This window comes from Zootoca vivipara, chromosome Z2 (genome assembly GCF_965207765.1).
Source record: "Zootoca vivipara chromosome Z2, rZooViv2.hap1.1, whole genome shotgun sequence".
Classification (NCBI taxonomy): domain Eukaryota; kingdom Metazoa; phylum Chordata; class Lepidosauria; order Squamata; family Lacertidae; genus Zootoca; species Zootoca vivipara.
Genome location: NC_142585.1, coordinates 48405332 through 48425198, shown reverse-complemented (window position 1 = coordinate 48425198; position 19867 = coordinate 48405332). Strand labels below are relative to the sequence as shown.

The window sequence follows — 19867 nt, the reverse complement described above, 5'->3', positions numbered from 1 at the left end:
ACCCTGGGTTAGGGGTGGGGGTTTCCAGGATGGAGGATTCCGTTCCATCCCTCCTCCCCCGCCAGCCCACCTCCATGTGACGCTGAGGAATGTGCTGCGCTCCACTCAGCCCAGCGCACCCTTTTCATCAGCCCTTTTATTCTCGAATTCCCGCTCAGGCAGAACAAAACAGGAATGACGGAACATGCCTGGAATCCTCTGTGGCAATTAAGAGTGGGGAAGCGCAGGCAAGCCTCTCCTAACGAGCAAACAGAAAGCGCTTCGAACTAGTCTCAATAGGAGTATAGCATCTAGATCTAGGGAAGTAATAGTACCACTGTATTCTGCTCTGGTCAGACCTCACCTGGAGTACTGTGTCCAGTTCTGGGCACCACAGTTCAAGAAGGATACTGACAAGCTGGAACGGGTCCAGAAGAGGGCAACCAAAATGGTCAAAGGCCTGGAAATGATGCCTTATGAGGAACGGCTTAGGGAGCTGGAGAAGAGAAGGTTAAGGGGTGATATGATAGCCATGTTCAAATATATCAAAGGATGTCATATAGAGGAGGGGGAAAGGTTGTTTTCTGCTGCTCCAGAGAAGCAGACACGGAGCAATGTATTCAAGCTACAAGAAAAAATATTCCACCTAAACATTAGGAAGAACTTCCTGACAGTAGGAGCTGTTCGCCAGTGGAATTTGCTACCAAGGAGTGTGGTGGAATCTCCTTCTTTGGAGGACTTTAAGCAGAGGCTTGACAGCCATATGTCAAGAATGCTTTGATGGTGTTTCCTGCTTGGCAGGGGGTTGGACTGGATGGCCCTTGTGGTCTCTTCCAACTCTATGATTCTATGATTATATTCTTTAATTCCATGAAATGGCTCAGAGATGGGAAATCTGCCGCATTAGGGATGTGGTGTGTGGCCACCTTCTGTGTGCACAGGATTTGTTTCTGCCTAGGCCCCCTCAGAGTGCCACCATCAACAGAAATTAAATGGGTGGCAGCAAGAGAGGAGCCTACTGCTCTATTACCTACAGGGACTGGTAGCAGCTCTCTAGGGTTTCAGGAAACTGTCCTACTTGGGAAGGCTGAGGGTTGAACGTGGGACCTTTCGCATGCAACGCAAATGATCCTCTGCCACTGAAACGTGTTTGTCAGGTTATTTTTTTACAGATCGGATGGGGAATAAGATATTTTCAATACTGTAGATGTGTGATCTCTCACTGCCTCCATTTCTTCCCCTTCTATTTGCCAGGAGCTGATGGGACTAGTGGCCATGATCTTGGGTGTTTTTGATGTTGAGCTTCAGACCATATTTTGCGCTCTCCTCTTTCACCCTCATTAAAAGTTTCTTTAATTCCTCCTCACTTTCTGCCAAGGTTGACAGCAGTCGCGAAATTAAAAGACGCCTGCTTCTTGGGAGAAAAGCAATGACAAACCTAGACAGCATCTTAAAAAGCAGAGACATCACCTTGCCAACAAAGGCCTGTATAGTTCAAGCTATGGTTTTCCCAGTACAGTATTGTCATTTGTTTCATTTTTATCCGTCTCTTCCTCCCAAGGAATCCAGGAAGACTACACAACATCAAACTTAACAAAGAGAATACAATGGTACCTTGGTTTGCGACCGCAATCTGTTCCGCGGAGCCGGTCGCTCTCCGAATTGGTCACACCCCGAAGGCATGCTTCTGCGCGTGCGTGAAGTGCCAATAGAGCACTTCTGTGCACGCGTGCACTGCACAGATTGCCTCTGTGCATGCGCGCGTTGCGCAGATCGCTTCTGCGCATCTGAGCGCCGCAGAACCCGGATGTAAACACTTCCAGGTCCGCAGCAGTCGCTTCCTGAGTTTGTTGTAAACAGAGGCGGTTGCAAGCCGAGGTACCACTGTATTTGTTTTATTTTTATCCGTCTCTTCCTCCCAAGGAACCCAGGAAGACCACACAACGGCAAAGTTAACAAAAAAGATAATTAAAACATCGCCATATTTTAAAACAACTTAAAAGATAGACCAGTCTATAATGCCCTATAAGGTCCAGCTGCTGAAAAGTGACCACCCTCTTGCACAGATGTTGCAGTCATTGGTCTACAAGGAACGCCAGCACCTTGACCTCTCGCTCTATGTTTTTATGAGAAAACAGCACCGGAGGATCCCACACGTCACACGCATTTGAGAAAGGAGAATTGATTAGGATAAACTTCAAAGCCAGCCATAGATAAAGAGCATAGGCGGAACACTTCTTTCTCCCACACCCCTCCTTTTCTCACCTGGGGGGGGGGGAGAGTCTGGAGTTCACATTTACAGATGTCATGGTAAGTCAATTGCTTTGACATGGGATTCTGTGCAAGATGTGATAATTTCCCCCTTCACTGTTAACCCAAACTTTCAGTCTGATGCTGAAATCAACTTATCTTGATTTCAGCAAGGCCTTTGACCAGGTGCCCCATGATATTCTTGTAAAGAAGCTGGTAAAATGCGGGCTAGACAATGCTACCATTCAGTGAATTTGTAACTGGCTAACTGACCGAACCCAAAGGTTGCTCATCAATGGCTCCTCCTCATCCTGGAGAGTGGTGACTAGTGGGGTGCCACAGGGTTCTGTCTTGGGCCCAATCTTCTTCAACATCTTTAATGTAAAGAACTACACTTGGGCAAAAAAAAATGAAAGGCACAAGTACAGGATGGGAGACACCTGGCTTGAGAGCGGTACATGTGAAAAGCATCTAGTAGTCTTGGTAAACCACAAACTTGACATGAGTCAACAGTGTGATGCAGCAGCTCAAAAAGCCAATGCAATTCTGGGCTGCATCAATAGGAGTATAGCATCTAGATCAAGGGAAGTAATAGTACCACTGTATGCTGCACTGGTCAGACCTCACCTGGAGTACTGTGTCCAGTTCTGGGCATCACAGTTCAAGAAGGATCCTGACAAGCTGGAACGTGTCCAGAGCATGGCAACCAAAATGGTCAAAGGCCTGGAAACAATGCCTTATGAGGAACGGCTTCCTTCCGTTCCTCATAAGGCTGTCCTGAACACTGTTAAGGTCATTTTGAAGTGTGATCCTGTCCTCTGGGGTATTAGTCACCCCTCCCAATTTGGTGCCATCTGCAAACTTGCTCAGGATGCCCTCAAGCCCATCATCCAAGTCATTGATTAAGATGTTGAAGAAGACTGGGCCCAAGACAGAACCCTGTGTCACAGGGCTACGCAGCGGCTCCGACCCCCTGTGTACAATTGGTACCTTAAATGTCACTCTAACATTAACCAGGCACACCGTACCTGCTTCTTCATACTCTCCCAGACAGCTCTGCTGATAAGCACCCTCCTTGGTGACCCCCCCCCACTTAAAATTCCAGTGGAGAAGCTGCAAATATTGGGGTTATCAGTTTCTGCATCTTCTGCTGAAGCCAGAGTGGCAAATGTTTCCACAGGCTTGGGAAGAGGACCAAGCAAAGAAAGGAAGGCTATAAAGGAGGGCTACGTGATTTGCCCAGGTCTGCAACTAACTCAGTGTGTGAAACTCATCCTTTCACCCTGATCAGATATGATCTCCACTGCAACCATAGAGTCATAGAACCGTAGAAATGTAGAGCTGGATTTCAACCAAAAAAGTCTAAATTGGAGACAGAATTGCTAGAATCTAAAACAAAGAATCTTTCCAAGATGTATAATTTATTGTTGGAATGGCATATTAAGGATGAACAAACGAAATCTGCTATGATTGACTGGGCAAAAGATGTAGGGCACAATATTATGATGGAGCATTGGGAAAGAATATCAAGTTTACTGCATGTAATGCTTTAAGAGAAAATATGATGAAAATGATATACAGATGGTGCCTTACACTGGTAAAACTAGCAAAGATTTATCATAAGCATGATAATGAATGTTGGAAATGTAAGAGTGTAGAAGGAACCTTTTACCATATGTGGTGGACTTGCCCCCAAGTAAAGAACTTCTGGGAAAAGATTTATAATTAAATGAAAAAAGTGTTGAAAAATACCTTTGTCAAGAAACCAGAAGCTTTTTTACTTGGGATAGTTAGAGAAGAACTACCCAAAAAATATATTACGTTTTTTCTGTATGCCACAGCAGCATCAAGGATTTTACTAGCTAAGAATTAGCTAGTAGGGAGGCTTTTAATCTTTAATCGATTATTTTATTCTTCTGTTGGAAGCTGTCCAGAGTGGCTGGGGAAACCCAGCCAGATGGGCGGGGTATAAATAATTTTTTTATTATTATTATTATTATTATTATTATTAAAGATGATTGAATTTCTGGAACTGGCCGAACTGACTGGGAGACTTCGTGACCAGAGGGAAGAGTCGGTGGAAGAAGATTGGAAGAAATTTAAAGTTTATTTAAGAAATAATTGCAATATTGGAAATGTTTAAGATAAGACTTTTAAGTACAGGGAGGTTGTAGAGGAGGATTTGTAGAGGTATTGTAGTATATTAAGATTTAGATACAAGGGTAAAATAAGAATTGATTGTTGGTATAGAATATGAGATGAATTTTTGTTAGTTAAGGTAAAAATAAGATGATTGAAATATGATATAGAAATTGGTTAGTTAAGTAATAATAAGATGATTGAAGTATGATATAGAAATTACTAAGGATGATATTGACAATATGTAAATGCAAGTATTGTTGGTAAGCAGTTGGGTGTGAGGAGGTATTAACATGAAGTCCTGTCTATCCTTTCTTACTATGTAACTTATTAATTTAACAAAGTTCTTAATTTGCCTTTTCCTGGGTAGCCTGGCCATTCCTTTGAGATGGAAATCACTTTAATCCTTGATACAATGATAAAGTTCCTTCACCCCCCCTTCTCTCCTTACAGAGAAATATTTGGTCGTTTTGGGAGAATCAAAATGGTTTTCAGGCCTGTCTTCCTGTACTGTTTGCTTGGTACATTTATGAACATTTATTATATATATGACCTTACTACAATATACAATGAAATGCAGAAAGGAGGGACTCGAGGAAGTCGACAATGTTAGGATACATGAGTGAAAAATATGGAAGTTTTTTTCCCCCCTTCATTTTGTATTTTGTATTTTTGTGCTTTATGTGATTTATTTTGTATTTTTGTATTTCTGTGTTTTTCCTCCATTTTATAAAATCAATAAAAATATTTGAAAAAAAGAAATAAGAAATGTAGAGCTGGAAGGGATCCTGTGGGGCATAGAGTCCAACCCTCTGCAATGCGGTGTTAACAGAAAATCTGAGGGCTCCCTTGGACAAAACAAGACTCCGGCCAAGAATATCAGAGCAGAACAGCAGCCAGTAGGCTTGGCCTTTATTAAAAGAAGACTGTGGCATGACAGGACCCCACCTGCAGGGAGGTGAAGCAAGATGGGAGCCCTGAACAAAAGAGAACCTCCACTGTTATCAGTTTTCCTATCAACAAGAAACGCCGCCCAAAATACATCATTCCTACATCATAGCGATGTAATCAAAACAGTCACACCTCGGTTTAAGTACGCCTCGGTTTGAGTACTTTCAGTTTAAGTACTCCGCAGACCCATCTGGAACGGATTAATCCACTTTCCATTACTTTCCATGGGAAAGTTCGCTTCAGGTTAAGTATGCTTCAGGTTAAGTACGGACTTCCAGAACCAATTGCACTCATACTTTGGGTTAAGTACGCTTCAGGTTGAGCACTCCATGGACCCATCCGGAACGGAGTAATCCACTTTCCGTTATTTTTAATGGGAAAGTTCGCTTTAGCTTAAGTATGCTTCAAGTTAAGTACAGACTTCCGGAACCAATTGGGTACTTAAACCGAGGTACCACTGTATTAACAATAGGGAGTCAAATTTTTGTTTTTATATTGATATTTACATATATATATATATTTCTTTTTCTCTTTTCTTCTCTATTTTTTATTATTATGCTTGTTGCTTATGTGCATATTGCTTTATATTGTGTGTTATAATTTGTTTTGTCTGTTATTGGCTATTTAATTTTTCTTTTTCTCTTATGTAACATTTCAACGTTATTGAATAAAGATGAGTTTAAATATCAGAAAAGATTTGATGGTGTTTCCTGCTTGGCAGGGGGTTGGACGACACCAAATTGGGAGGGGTGGCTAATACCCCAGAGGACAGGATCACACTTCAAAATGACCTTAACAGATTAGACAACTGGGCCAAAGCAAACAAGATGAATTTTAACAAGGAGAAATGTAAGGTACTACACTTGGGCAAAAAAAATGAAAGGCACAAATACAGGATGGGCGACATCCCTTTTTTAAAGGGATTTTCCCTTATGCTGAATAGGCTTCCTCGCGAGAAAATGGAAAACTTGGCAGCTATGTGAAAGGCACAAATAAAGGATGGGTGACACCTGGCTTGAGAGCAGTACATGTGAATAGGATCTACTGTAGGAGTCTTGGTAGACCACAAACTTGACATGAGTCAGCAGTGTGATGCAGCAGCTCAAAAAGCCAATGCAATTCTGGGCTGCATCAATAGGAGTATAGCATCTAGATCTAGGGAAGTAATAGTACCACTGTATTCTGCTCTGGTCAGACCTCACCTGGAGTACTGTGTCCAGTTCTGGGCACCACAGTTCAAGAAGGATACTGACAAGCTGGAACGGGTCCAGAAGAGGGCAACCAAAATGGTCAAAGGCCTGGAAACGATGCCTTATGAGGAACGACTTAGGGAGCTGGGTATGTTTAGCCTGGAGAAGAGAAGGTTAAGGGGTGATATGATAGCCATGTTCAAATATATCAAAGGATGTCATATAGAAGAGGATGAAAGGTTGTTTTCTGCAGCTCCAGGGAAGCAGACACGGAGCAATGGATTCAAGCTAAAAGAAAGAAGATTCCACCTAAACATTAGGAAGAACTTCCTGACAGTAAGAGCAGTTCGGCAGTGGAATTTGCTGCCAAGGAGTGTGGTGGAGTCTCCTTCTTTGGAGGTCTTTAAGCAGAGGCTTGACAGGCATATGTCAGGAATGCTTTGATGGTGTTTCCTGCTTGGCAGGAGGTTGGACTGGATGGCCCTTGTGCTCTCTTCCAACTCTATGATTCTATGAAAAATAAAAACAACATTAAAAAAAAATCCTTGGCAGGTGCTTGCTGACTTGCCAAACACTCACCCTTTAGTGTCAACAGCATAAAAGGTGGGGAGGGGCACTTTGGTCTCAGGAAGACGCAAGAGTTAAACAACAACTCAGAGGGCAACTTTGAAGGTGCGGGTGGAAAGAGTTATGTTTCCATGGCAATTGAAAGGCATGTGCTTATATTAGTAAATCCTGGGTGACCTCTGCTGCCCTCCTCCTCCTATCCTGGTCAGCAGAAGAGATTAGCAGAACGGCATTCTCTCTGGATGACTCCCAGGAAGGAAGGAACCAGGAGCTGAGCAGCTCAGATACAGTTCCCCACCCCCACCCCACGCACCTTGCTTCAGATTAACAACCTCAGCAAGCAGTCATTTCCTACACTGGCACTTCACCAAGAGGCAATAATGACCACGGCAGAGTGTGAGAGCAGATTACAATGGACTTGTGAATAGTCTTGGACATCTGTCTCGAAGCGTCACAGCCTTTCAGTGCCCTAATGACATTAAATGTACACAAGTGATGCAGGCCAATTCAGGGCAGGGAAGAAAAACAAATATTAAAAGAGAATACCACTCGTGGAGCAGTATGTGGACCGAGAACTCCCAGAAGTGCAAGCTGGGTTTCGAAGGGAAACCAGAGACCAAATTGCAAACATGCGCTGGATTATGGAGAAAGCTAGAGACTTCCAGAAAAACATCGACTTCTGCTTCATTGACTATGCAAAAGCCTTTGACTGTGTCGACCACAGCAAACTATGGCAAGTTCTTAAAGAAATGGGAGTGCCTGATCACCTCATCTGTCTCCTGAGAAATCTCTATGTGGGACAAGAAGCTACACTTAGAACTGGATATGGAACAACTGACTGGTTCAAAATTGGGAAAGGAGTACGGCAAGGTTGTATATTGTCTCCCTGCTTATCTAACTTATATGCAGAATTCATAATGAGAAAGGCTGGACTAGATGAATCCCAAACCGGAATTAAGATTGCCGGAAGAAATATCAACAACCTCAGATATGCAGATGACACAACCTTGATGGCAGAAAGTGAGGAGGAATTAAAGAACCTTTTAATGAGGGTGAAAGAGGAGAGTGCAAAATATGGTCTGAAGCTCAACATCAAAAAAACCAAGATCATGGCCACTGGTCCCATCACCTCCTGGCAAATAGAAGGGGAAGAAATGGAGGCAGTGAGAGATTTTACTTTCTTGGGCTCCTTGAGCACTGCAGATGGTGACAGCAGTCACGAAATTAAAAGACACCTGCTTCTTGGGAGAAAAGCAATGACAAACCTAGACAGCATCTTAAAAAGCAGAGACATCACCTTGCCTACAAAGGTCCGTATAGTTAAAGCTATGGTTTTCCCAGTAGTGATGTATGGAAGTGAGAGCTGGACCATAAAGAAGGCTGATCACCGAAGAATTGATGCTTTTGAATTATGGTGCTGGAGGAGACTCTTGAGAGTCCCATGGACTGCAAGAAGATCAAACCTCTCCATTCTGAAGGAAATCAGCCCTGAGTGCTCACTGGAAGGACAGATCGTGAAGCTGAGGCTCCAATACTTTGGCCACCTCATGAGAAGAGAAGAATCCTTGGAAAAGACCTTGATGTTGGGAAAGATGGAGGGCACTAGGAGAAGGGGACGACAGAGGACGAGATGGTTGGACAGTGTTCTCGAAGCTACGAACATGAGTTTGACCAAACTGTGGGAGGCAGTGGAAGACAGGAGTGCCTGGCGTGCTATGGTCCATGGGGTCACGAAGAGTCGGACACGACTAAACGACTAAACAACAACAGGGTCTCAGCCTGCGTACCAGATGGAGCTGATAAACAGCTGCCCTGGACACAGAATTGACTTGCGCCTCCATGGACAGCTGTGAGTCCAAAATGACTCCCGGCTGCGCACCTGGTCCCTCTGGGGCACACTTATCCCATTCAGGGCCAGGGAGTCCCCCACACTCGCCCGCCCCCGGTCCCCCAGAAACAGTACTTCTGTCTTGTCAGGATTCAACCTCAATCTGTTAGCTGCCATCCATCCTCCAACCGCCTCCAGACACTCACACAGGACCTTCACTGCCTTCACTGGTTCTGATTTGAAAGAGAGGTAGAGCTGGGTATCATCCGCATACTGATGAACACCCAGCCCAACCCCCCTGATGATCTCTCCCAGCGGCTGCATGTAGATGTTAAAAAGCATGGGGGAGAGGACAGAACCCTGAGGCACCCCACAAGTGAGAGCCCAGGGATCTCATTTTCCGAGTTTCACCTGTAGCGGAGTCCTGAGTATTCAGGTAGTATTGCACCATTTAGTTTGCTCTTTAGTGCAATTGAGTGGGGGACTGGGAATTGCATTTAGTGCAATTGAGGGGGGGGAGGCTGGGAACCTGTGCCACATGCCTTGCACCTAGAATGGAGGAGGAGGAGGAGGAGGAGGAGGAGGAGGAGGAGGAGGAGGAGGAGGAGGAGGAGGAGGAGGAGGAGGAGGAGGAGGAGAATCCTGCTTTGTATCCCGGCTTGAGGGAAATCTGGCTATGCCGCAGCCATAGTGTTCCTTCGTCCTCTCTTAAGTGGCTGATTTGTCTGCCTTAGCTGCTGGCGTATTTAGATTGGATTTGGAATTAAGGCCTGAGAGCTGGTGTGCCTCACCAGAACACACAAGAACTCCCCTCCCCCTTTGGTCCCATTTCCCTGTTTGATATGTAGCAGCAACAGCAGCGAGATCAGAGGAGGTGGGAAGCATGAGGGTCAGCCTAGAGGAGTGTTTACAAAGGGGGTATTCTGCAGGGTGAGCAGAGCTACAATGGGAAGTGGCAGATCAAAGAACTTCAGGGACGGGGTAGGCAAGACAACCATAAAACCAGCATGGATTTATGGGCCTTGTATGGCTCCCTACTCGAAACCTGATAATAGGAGCAGTTTCATCTCAGAGGCTGTATGAAAATGGTTGTTGTTGTTGTTGTCTAGTCATGTCCGACTCTTCGTGATCCCATGAACCAGAGCACGTCAGGCACTCCTGTCTTCCACTGCCTCCCGCAGTTTGCTCAGACTCATGTTGGTAGCTTTGAGAAAACTGTCCAACAATCTTGTCCTCTGTCGTCCCCTTCTCCATGTGCCCGCCATCTTTCCCAACATCAGGGAGTCTTTTCTTCTCATGAGGGCCAAAGTCTTGGAGCATGTTGGTGGCTTCGAGAACACTGTTCAAACATCTGACTGGTCGACACAGTCAAAGGCTTTTGCATAGTCAATGAAGCAGAAGAAGACGTTTTTATGGAATTTTTATAGAATTTTAAGCATAACCTTGCTAGCGTGTGAAATGAGCGCAATTGTGCGGTAGTTGGAGCATTCTTTGGCACTGCCCTTCTTTGGAATTGGGATGTAGACTGATCTTCTCCAATCCTCTGGCCATTGCTGAGTTTTCCATACTTGCTGGCATATTGGGTGTAGCACCTTAACAGCATCATCTTTTAAAATTTTAAATAGTTCAGCTGGAATATCATCACTTCCACTGGCCTTGTTATTAGCAATGCTTTCTAAGGCCCATTTGACTTCACTCTCCAAGATGTCTAGCTCAAGGTCAGCAACCACACTACCTGAGGTGTACGAGACCTCCATATCTTTCTGGTATAATTCCTCTGTGTATTCTTGCCACCTCTTCTTGATGTCTTCTGCTTCTGTTAGGTCCTGCTGAGACCCTACCTGCCTGCAGACTGTCTCGCCAGAGTGGTGCATGCTCTAGTTATCTCCCACTTGGACTACTGCAATGCGCTCCATGTGGGGCTACCTTTGAAGGTGACCCGGAAACTACAACTAATCCAGAATGCGGCAGCCAGACTGGGAGCGGCCGCCGGGACCACATAACACCGGTCCTGAGAGATCTACACTGGTTCCCAGTACGTTTCCAAGCACAATTCAAAGTGTTGGTGTTGACATTTAAAGCCCTAAACGGTCTGGGTCCAGTATACCTGAAGGAGTGTCTCCACCCCCATCGTTCAGCCTGGACACTGAGATCCAGTGCCGAGGGCCTTCTGGCGGTTCCCTCATTGCGAGAAGTGAGTTTACAGGGAACTAGACTGAGGGCCTTCTCGGTAGCAGCACCCGCCCTGTGGAACGCCCTCCCATCAGCTGTCAAGGAAATAAGCAGTTATCTTAATTTTAAAAGACATCTGAAGGCAGCCCTGTTTAGGGAAGCTTTTAATATTTAATGCTGTATTGTTTTAATATTCCATTGGGAGCCGCCCAGAGTGGCTGGGGAGACTCAGCCAGATGGGTGGGGTATAAATAATAAATTACCACTTTTGTCCTTTATTATGGTAATCTTTGCACGAAATGTTCCTTTCATATCTCCAATTTTCTTGAACAGATCTCTGGTTTTCCACATTCTATTGTTTTCCTCTATTTCTTTGCATTGCTCATTTAAGAAGACCCTCTTGTCTCTCCTTGCTGTTTTTTGGAAATCTGCATTCAGTTTCCTGTATCTTTCCCTATCTCCCTTGCATTTTGCTTGCCTCCTCTCCTCTGCTATTTGTAAGGCCTCGTTGGACAGCCATTTTGCTTTCTTGCATTTCCTTTTCCTTGGGATGGTTTTCGTTGCTGCCTCCTGTATAATGTTACGAGCCTCCATCCATAGTTCTTCAGGCATTCTGTCCACCAAATCTAAATCCTTAAACCTGTTCCTCACTTCCACTGTGTATTCATAAGGGATTTGATTTAGATTGTATCTTACTGGCCCAGTGGTTTTTCCTACTTTCTTCAGTTTAAGCTGGAATTTTGCTATAAGAAGCTGATGATCTGAGTTACAGTCAGCCCCAGGTCTTGTTTTTGCTGACTGTATAGAGCTTCTCCATCTTTGGCTGCAGAGAATATAATCAATCTGATTTCGATGCTGCCCATTTGGTGATATCCATGTGTAGAGTCATCTCTTGTGTTGTTGGAAAAGAGTGTTTGTGATGACCAGCTTGTTCTCTTGACAGAACTCTATTAGCCTTTGCCCTGCTTCATTTTGAACTCCAAAGCCAAACTTGCCAGTTGTTCCTTTTATCTCTTGATTCCCTACTTTAGCATTCCAATCCCCTGTAATGAGAAGAACATCCTTCTTGGGTGTCATTTCTAGAAGTTGTTGTAGGTCTTCATAGAACTGGTCAATTTCACTTTCTTCAGCACCGGTAGTTGGTGCATAAACTTGGATTACTGTGATGTTAAAAGGTCTGCCTTGGATTCGTATCGAGATCATTCTGTCATTTTTGAGATTGCATCCCATTACAGCTTTGGCCACTCTTTTGTTGTCTATGAGGGCCACTCCATTTCTTCTACGGGATTCTTGCCCACAGTAGTAGATATGATAGTCACCCGAACTGAATTCACCCATTCCCTTCCATTTTAGTTCACTGATGCCCAGGATGTCAATATTTATTCTTGTCATCTCATTTATCCAGCTTACCTCCATTCATGGTTCCTACATTCCAGGTTCCTATGCAATATTTTTCTTTACAGCATCAGACTTTCCTTTCACTTCCAGGCATATCCGCAACTGAGCGACCTTTCGGCTTTGGCCCAACCACTTCATCAGCTCTGAATCTACTTGTACTTGTCCTCCGCTCTTCCTCAGTAGCATGTTGGACGCCTTCCGACCTGAGGGGCTCATCTTCCAGCGTCATAACTTTTATATGCCTGTTGTCTTTGTCCATAGAGTTTTCTTGGCAGGGATACTGGAGTGGCTTGCCAATTCCTTCTCCAGGTGGATCACGTTTGGTCAGAACATAACTTCTCCAAGTTATTTAAGCCCCTTTGCCACGACAAGGCAGTGATCCATGAAGGGGAAAGCCTCTGCTTTAAGCCTCTGCTTAAAGACCTCCAAAGAAGGAGACTCCACCACACTCCTTGGTAGCAAATTCCACTGTCAAACAGCTCTTACTGTCAGGAAGTTCTTCCTAATGTTGAGGTGTAAACTTCTTTCTTGTAGCTTGAATCCATTGCTCCATGTCCGCTTCTCTGGAGCATCAGAAAATAACCTTTCACCCTCTTCTATATGACATCCTTTTATATATTTGAACATGGCTATCATATCACCCCTTAACCTTCTCTTCTCCAGGCTAAACATACCCAGAGCTCTAAGCCGTTCCTCATAAGGCGTCGTTTCCAGGCCTTTGACCATTTTGGTTGCCCTCTTCTGGACACGTTCCAGCTTGTCAGTATCCTTCTTGAACTGTGGTGCCCAGAACTTGACACAGTACTCCAGGTAAGGTCTGACCAGAGCAGAATACGGTGGTACTATTACTTCCCTTGATCTAGATGCTATACTCCTATTGATGCAGCCCAGAATTGCATTGGCTTTTTGAGCTGCTGCATCACACTGTTGACTCATGTTAAGTTGGTGGTCTACCAAGACTCCTAGATCCTTTTCACATGTACTGTACTGCTCTCATTCCAGGTGTCACCCATCCTGTATTTGTGCCTTTCATTTCTTTTGCCCAAGTGTAGTACTTTACATTTCTCTTTGTTAAAATTCATTCTGTTTGCTTTGGCCCAGTTGTCTAATCTGTTAAGGTCATTTTGATCCTGCCCTCTGGGGTATTAGCCACCCCTCCCAATTTGGTGTCATCTGCAAACTTGCTCAGGATGCCCTCAAGCCCATCATCCAAGTCATCGATAAAGATGTTGAATAATTTATTTCATATCATTTGTGAACTGCTGCTCTACACACAACACACACACACACACACAAACTGGTGTACAACAACTTTTTAAAGGCCACAAATCATTTAAAACAAATTGATAACATAGCTGTTCTATTCGAACTTCACAGCAATAGAAACATCACAAGGCAAGAAAAACATTTTTTTAAATAAAATAATGCTTAAGTAAAAATGTCGCAACAGCCCATCTAAAGATAGGAAGAGAAAGGGCCTGCTGGGCGTCTACAGCTGTGGAACCACTACTGAAAAGACCCTGTGTCTGATCCTCACCCATTGTTAAAGGAGGCAGGCCTTAGGTATTGGCTTGAGCAGATCAATAGGGTTGCCAGACTCAATAGAGGACAGGACTTCTGTGCCTTTAATTGCCCTGCTCTCTTTTGAGTCTAAAGAGAAACCAGCAGACCCTTTGCTTGGAAATTAAACAAAGGGTCTGCAGGTTTCTCATTAAGGTTTCCAGACTCAAAAGAGAGCAGGGTAATTAAAGTCCTGTCCTCCATTGAGTCTGGCAACCCTACAGATCAATCAGCTCATACATTCCATTTTTACTAGGGTAGAAATATTAGATGTATTAGGTGTATATTGCAATTGCCCAGAAAATGTGACCTAGAGCTCAGAGCAGGTCCTGGACACGCTGCAGTGATGAACCTTTCATGTGGCCTGCAGGTATCTCAGTTTTCCTGCTCTGTGAAATGGGGGCTGTGCCAAATCCCCACATGCAATTACAGTCATACCTCGGTTTAGGTACGCTTCTGTTTGAGTACTTTCACTTTAAGTACTCTGTGGACCCGTCTGGAATGGATTAATCCACTTTCCATTACTTTCAACGGGAAAGTTCGCTTCAGGTTAAGTACGCTTCAGTTTAAGTACTCCATGGACCGTCTGGAATGGATTAATCCACTTTCCATTACTTTCAATGGGAAAGTTCGCTTCAGGTTAAGTACAGACTCCCGGAACCAATTGTGTACTTAAACCGAGATACCACTGCATTAGGTGTATATTGCAATTGCCCAGAAAATGTGACCTAGGGCTCAGAGCAGGTCCTGGACACGCTGCAGCGATGAGCCTTTCACGTGGCCTGCAGGCGTCTCAGTTTTCCTGCTCTGTGAAATGGGGGCTGTGCCAAATCCCCACATGCAATTACAGGGTTGTTGAAAGGCTTGGAATTCTCCCTCTCAAGGAAGATTGAAGAATTTCAAGCAGTAAAACATGCTGTCAGGGTCCCCTCTGCTAGTTGGCTGAGTCTCGAGATTTATACAGCTAGCATGGCTCCCTGGGTGCCAGATAGCAGCTTTGAAGTGGCATGCCTGCCCTTGCGAACTCTCTACAAACCAAGAAAGGATAAGGCAGAGGAGCCTCCTCCAATCTGTTATCCCAAAGAAAGATCGCCCCACGAAAGCACTCTGGCTCATGGGGCTGGCTCTCTGCAGCCACACAAAAGCCCCCATCGTTGCTTCACACGCTCTCTCGGTAGCCATGGTTACTGGACACAAAAGCAGCCCGGTTGCGTCCCAGGGACCAACGGAATACCAGGAGCCAGACAAAGAAGTCGGTCCAGGACAAGGTTCCCAAACTAAGGCCCGGGGGCTGGATGCAGCCCAATTGCCTTCTAAATCCAGCCCGCTGATGGTCCGGCAATCAGCATGTTTTTACATGAGTAATAATAATAATAATAATAATAATAATAATAATAATTTTATTTATACCCCACCCTTCCCAGTCAAGACAGGGCTCAGGGCGGCTAACAACAAGAATATCAAAGCAAGCATAAAAGAAACAATTCAATTAAAATGCAGATTAAATACCATGTTAAAATTCAATTTTAAAATTTGGAATCTACAAGTGCAACCTCATTTAAATATCTGTAGGATAAAGCCTTAGAATGTGTCCTTTTATTTAAAATGCCTCTCTGGGTTATTGGTGGGGCCTGCCTGGTGTTTTTACATGAGTAGAATGTGTCCTTTTATTTAAAACTAGCTGGCCCAGCCACGCGTTGCTGTGGGTCATCCCTGTAATTCCCCCCCCCTGCTGTCCCGATCCATGACGTATCCCGCCCCTCCTCCCTCCAACCCCCCCCCTCATCCCTGTGTTTCAGTAGGATAGCCTTCCCTCTGTTTTCCCCGGGGAGTGTTGTCCCCTCCCCCCTGTATCTCCATACATTGGCCCCTGCGCACGCATTGTGAACATTTTTATATATTTAGATTTAAAAAATTTGAAATAAGAACATGAGAAGCAGAAGTTATTATAAATGAATCTCTGGGTTATTTGTGGGGCATAGGAATTTGTTCATTTTTTTATAAAAAATAATAATAATATATAGTCCGGCCCCCACAAGGTCTGAGGGACAATGGATTGAAAAAGTTTGCTGACCCCTAGTCCAGGAGAAAAAGGGGGGAATTACTGGGTGCAAAGGTTTTCCTTTCAGCTCCTCATTGGTCAGGACTGAGAAAAAAACAGTACGGCCCAGGCTAGGAGCCTCAAGTTGGAGGAAAGAGACCCCCAGGAGAGCGAGGAAGAGGAGAAGGCTCCCCGGAACAAACATGGACTTTCCCTATTCTGATGTAACTCCTCTTGCCTCCTAACCCGCCTCCCCGGGAGGCAGACAAAGAAAATGAGCACATTCCCGGTCCCCTCCCCCTTCTGAAAAACAGGATAAATTTCTGAGATGACCTTGCAACTTGCCAAAGGAGTCCAAAAAGTTAGGTTTGTTCTCAACCCTCTCTCTCTGGCCACCCGCTCTAAACTACAGGTGAAACTCGGAAAATTAGAATATCGTCAAAAAATGCATTTATTTCAGTAATGCAACATTACTTTTTCTTTTAATGTTTGCAAATGCTTTCTTTTGGAAATTCCACAGTAATAAAACAATGACAGGTGAAACTTGGAAAATTAGAATATCGTCAAAAAGTGCATTTATTTCAGTAACGCCACTTAAAAGGTGAGACCGTTCTATGAGAGAGATGCATGACACGCAAAGCAAGATAGGTCATGCCTTTATTTGTTGCAATTGTAATTATTTGTCATTAGGCGGGTCAATTATAAATGGAATGTAATTAATGAAATGTCATAGTGATGTTTATTTCTTCCTCTTTTTGTATTATTGTCACTATTTCTTTGATTCCTGTGGAATTTCCAGAAGAAAGCATTTGTCAAAATGAAAATGAAAATAAAAAATAAAAAGTTGCCTTACTGAAATCAATGCACTTTTCAACGATATTCTAATTCTCCGAGTTTCACCTGCATATGCAAAGGAGGGCATGAACTTGCCCGCAAAAGTGGGCGTGATCGCACACAGAGATTCCTCTCGGGAACCACCTCTTAGAAAGCCGAGAATCGGGCCCTTTTGTGCTGGAAGCCACCTGCGGATGACGCCCGGCTCAGAAACTTCCTCGCCCTGCTGCTCTTTACAGCGTTGTGACCACATAGCAGCTCTACAGGACACAAAGTTTTGCAAAAGAATAAAGTGGCCGAACTCTGGGTTCCACATCTAGAGCAAAGGGAAAACATTACAGTCATACCTCGGTTTAAGTACGCTTTGGTTTGAGTACTTTCAGTTTAAGTACTCCGTGGACCCATCTGGAACGGATTAATCCACTTTCCATTACTTTCAATGGGAAAGTTCGCTTCAGGTTAAGTACGCTTCAGGTTAAGTACGGACTTCCAGAACCAATTACACTCATACTTTGGCTTAAATTCGCTTCAGGTTGAGTACTCCACGGACCCGCCTGGAACGGATTAATCCACTTTCCATTACTTTCAATGGGATACTTCGCTTCAGGTTAAGTACGCTTCAGGTTAAGTACTCCGCGGACCATCTGGAATGGATTAATCCACTTTCCATTACTTTCAATGGGAAAGTTTGCTTCAGTTTAAGTACGCTTCAGGTTAAGTACAGACTTCCGGAACCAATTTTGTACTTAAACCGATGTACCACTGTATTCCAGTGTTGGGTTTAAACAAAATTAAAAAAACATTCTTCCAGTAGCACCTTAGAGACCAACTAAGTGTGTCATTGGTATGAGCTTTCATGTTGGTATGAGCTTCAGATACAGTGGTACCGCAATTTAAGTACACAATTGGTTCCGGAAGTCTGTACTTAACCTGAAGCGTACTTCACCTGAAGTGAACTTTCCCATTGAAAGTAATGGAATGTGGGTTAATCTGTTCCAGACAGGTCCTCGGAGTACTTAAACTGAAAATACTCAAACCGAGGCGTACTTAAACCAAGGTATGACTGTATGAGCTTTCGTGTGCATGCCCACTTCTTCAGATATACTGAAACAGGAGTCGAAACAAAATAAAAAAAAATTCCTTCCAGTAGAAGTGAGAGCTGGACCATTAAGAAGGCTGATGGCTGAAGAATTGATGCTTTTGAATTATGGTGCTGGAGGAGACTCTTGAGAGTCCCATGGACTGCAAGAAGATCAAACTTATCCATTCTGAAGGAAATCAGCCCCCAGTGCTCACTGGAAGGACAGATCCTGAAGCTGAGGCTCCAATACTTTGGCCACCTCATGAGAAAAGAAGAATCCCTGGAAAAGACCCTGATGTTGGGAAAGATGGAGGGCACTAGGAGAAGGGGACGACAGAGGACGAGATGGTTGGACAGTGTTCTCGAAGCTACGAACATGAGTTTGACCAAACTGCGGGAGGCAGTGGAAGACAGGAGTGCCGGGCGTGCTCTGGTCCATGGGGTCACGAAGAGTCGGACACGACTAAACGACTAAACAACAAGAAGTTTGTCATTGGTGTGCGCTTTCGTGTGCATGCACACTTCTTCAGATACACTGAAACAAAAGTGTTTCAGTGTTTAAACAGATACTCTGAATCAGAAGTTTTCAGCGCTGGATTTGTCTGGGGATTTTTGTTTGTTTGCCTGTTTGTTTTACGCCCTCTCCAAGTTTCAGGAGAGCCGCGCGCACGGGCGCATGAAGGAGAGCTCTCTGCGTGCGCGGAGGCTTCAAGCAAACGGCGCCTCCTGAATTCGGCGCTCCGAAATCCGAGGCAGTCCCGTGGAAGTGGGGAAGACGAGACGCCGGGTCAAGAGCTACTTACCGCAAAAGCAGAGGGAGAGGGAGATTGGCAGCAGCAAAAACATGGCAGACTCCATGGCAGGCTAGAAGCCGGCGTGCGTCTTGTGGTCCCCAGGCGAAGGTAGCCTCAATGGTGCGTCCTGGCCAAGTTTGCGCCCGGCTCCCTGCGCATCCCAGGCTCAAGTGGCCATGCTTCGGGATGCTGAGGCGCTTGGCGATTCCATGCTTCTTTGCTTCCGACAAACAGGCTGCCGGACAGGGTGGCTGTCCACTCGCCCCCCTGCTCCGGAGCAAAAGGAAAACGCAGACTGGATCACACGGACTGGAGGGGCAGCAGGAGAGAGTCATGTGCGCTGGGCATTGCTAAAGAGCAGCCTGCAAGGAGGCGCCCTCCGCTACGGCTTTAGAGAAGGAAGGAAGGGGCGAAACGGGGCGAGAAGGGAGGCTGTGCGCCCTTTTATCAGCCAAATCTGAAACGCCTGCTCTGAAGAGGGGTGCATGCACACGAAAGCTCATACCAATGAAAAACTTAGCTCTCTAAGGTGATACTGGAAGAAATCTTTTTTATTTTGTTTGCTCTGATTCCTTTGCCAGGCAAAAAAGAGGACAGCCTCCTAAGGATCTGCTGGTTTTCCTTTCTTATTTCTCTAGACAGTGGTACCTGGGTTTAAGCACACAATTGGTTCCGGAAGTCTGTACTTAACCCGAAGCGAACTTTCCCATTGAAAGTAATAGAAAGTGGATGAATCCGTTCCAGAAGGGTCCGCGGAGTACTTAAACTGAAAATACTCAAACCGAGGTGTACTTAAACCGAGGTATGACTGTACAGCCTTGAAATGATCTGCTGGTTTCGTTTCTTATTTCTCTCTCTCTCCATTTATATATACATATAGTTACAGGTAGGTAACTGCTTTGGTCAGACGTAGTCGAAACAAAAAATAAAAAACTTCCTTCCAGTAGCACCTTAGAGACCAACAAAGTTTGTCATAGGAATGAGCTTTCGTGTGCATGCACACTTAGAATCATAGAGTTGGAAGAGAACACAAGGGCCATCCAGTGCAACCTCCTGCCAAGCAGGAAACACCATCAAAGCATT

The 19867-nt window shown here is 44.8% G+C and overlaps 1 protein-coding gene across 3 annotated transcripts in view; it reads right to left on the bottom strand.

Moving 5' to 3' along the window:
• Positions 1-19183, bottom strand: part of CRB2 (crumbs cell polarity complex component 2) — a 70438-nt gene extending 51255 nt beyond the window's left edge. For all 3 annotated transcript variants that reach the window (XM_088665347.1, XM_035112743.3, XM_088665348.1), the window contains exon 1: positions 18794-19183. In XM_088665347.1, the coding sequence (XP_088521473.1) occupies positions 18794-18848 (55 nt within the window). In that variant the 5' untranslated portion in view covers positions 18849-19183. The remainder of the gene's footprint in view (positions 1-18793) is intronic.
• Between the last annotated feature and the right edge of the window lie 684 nt (positions 19184-19867).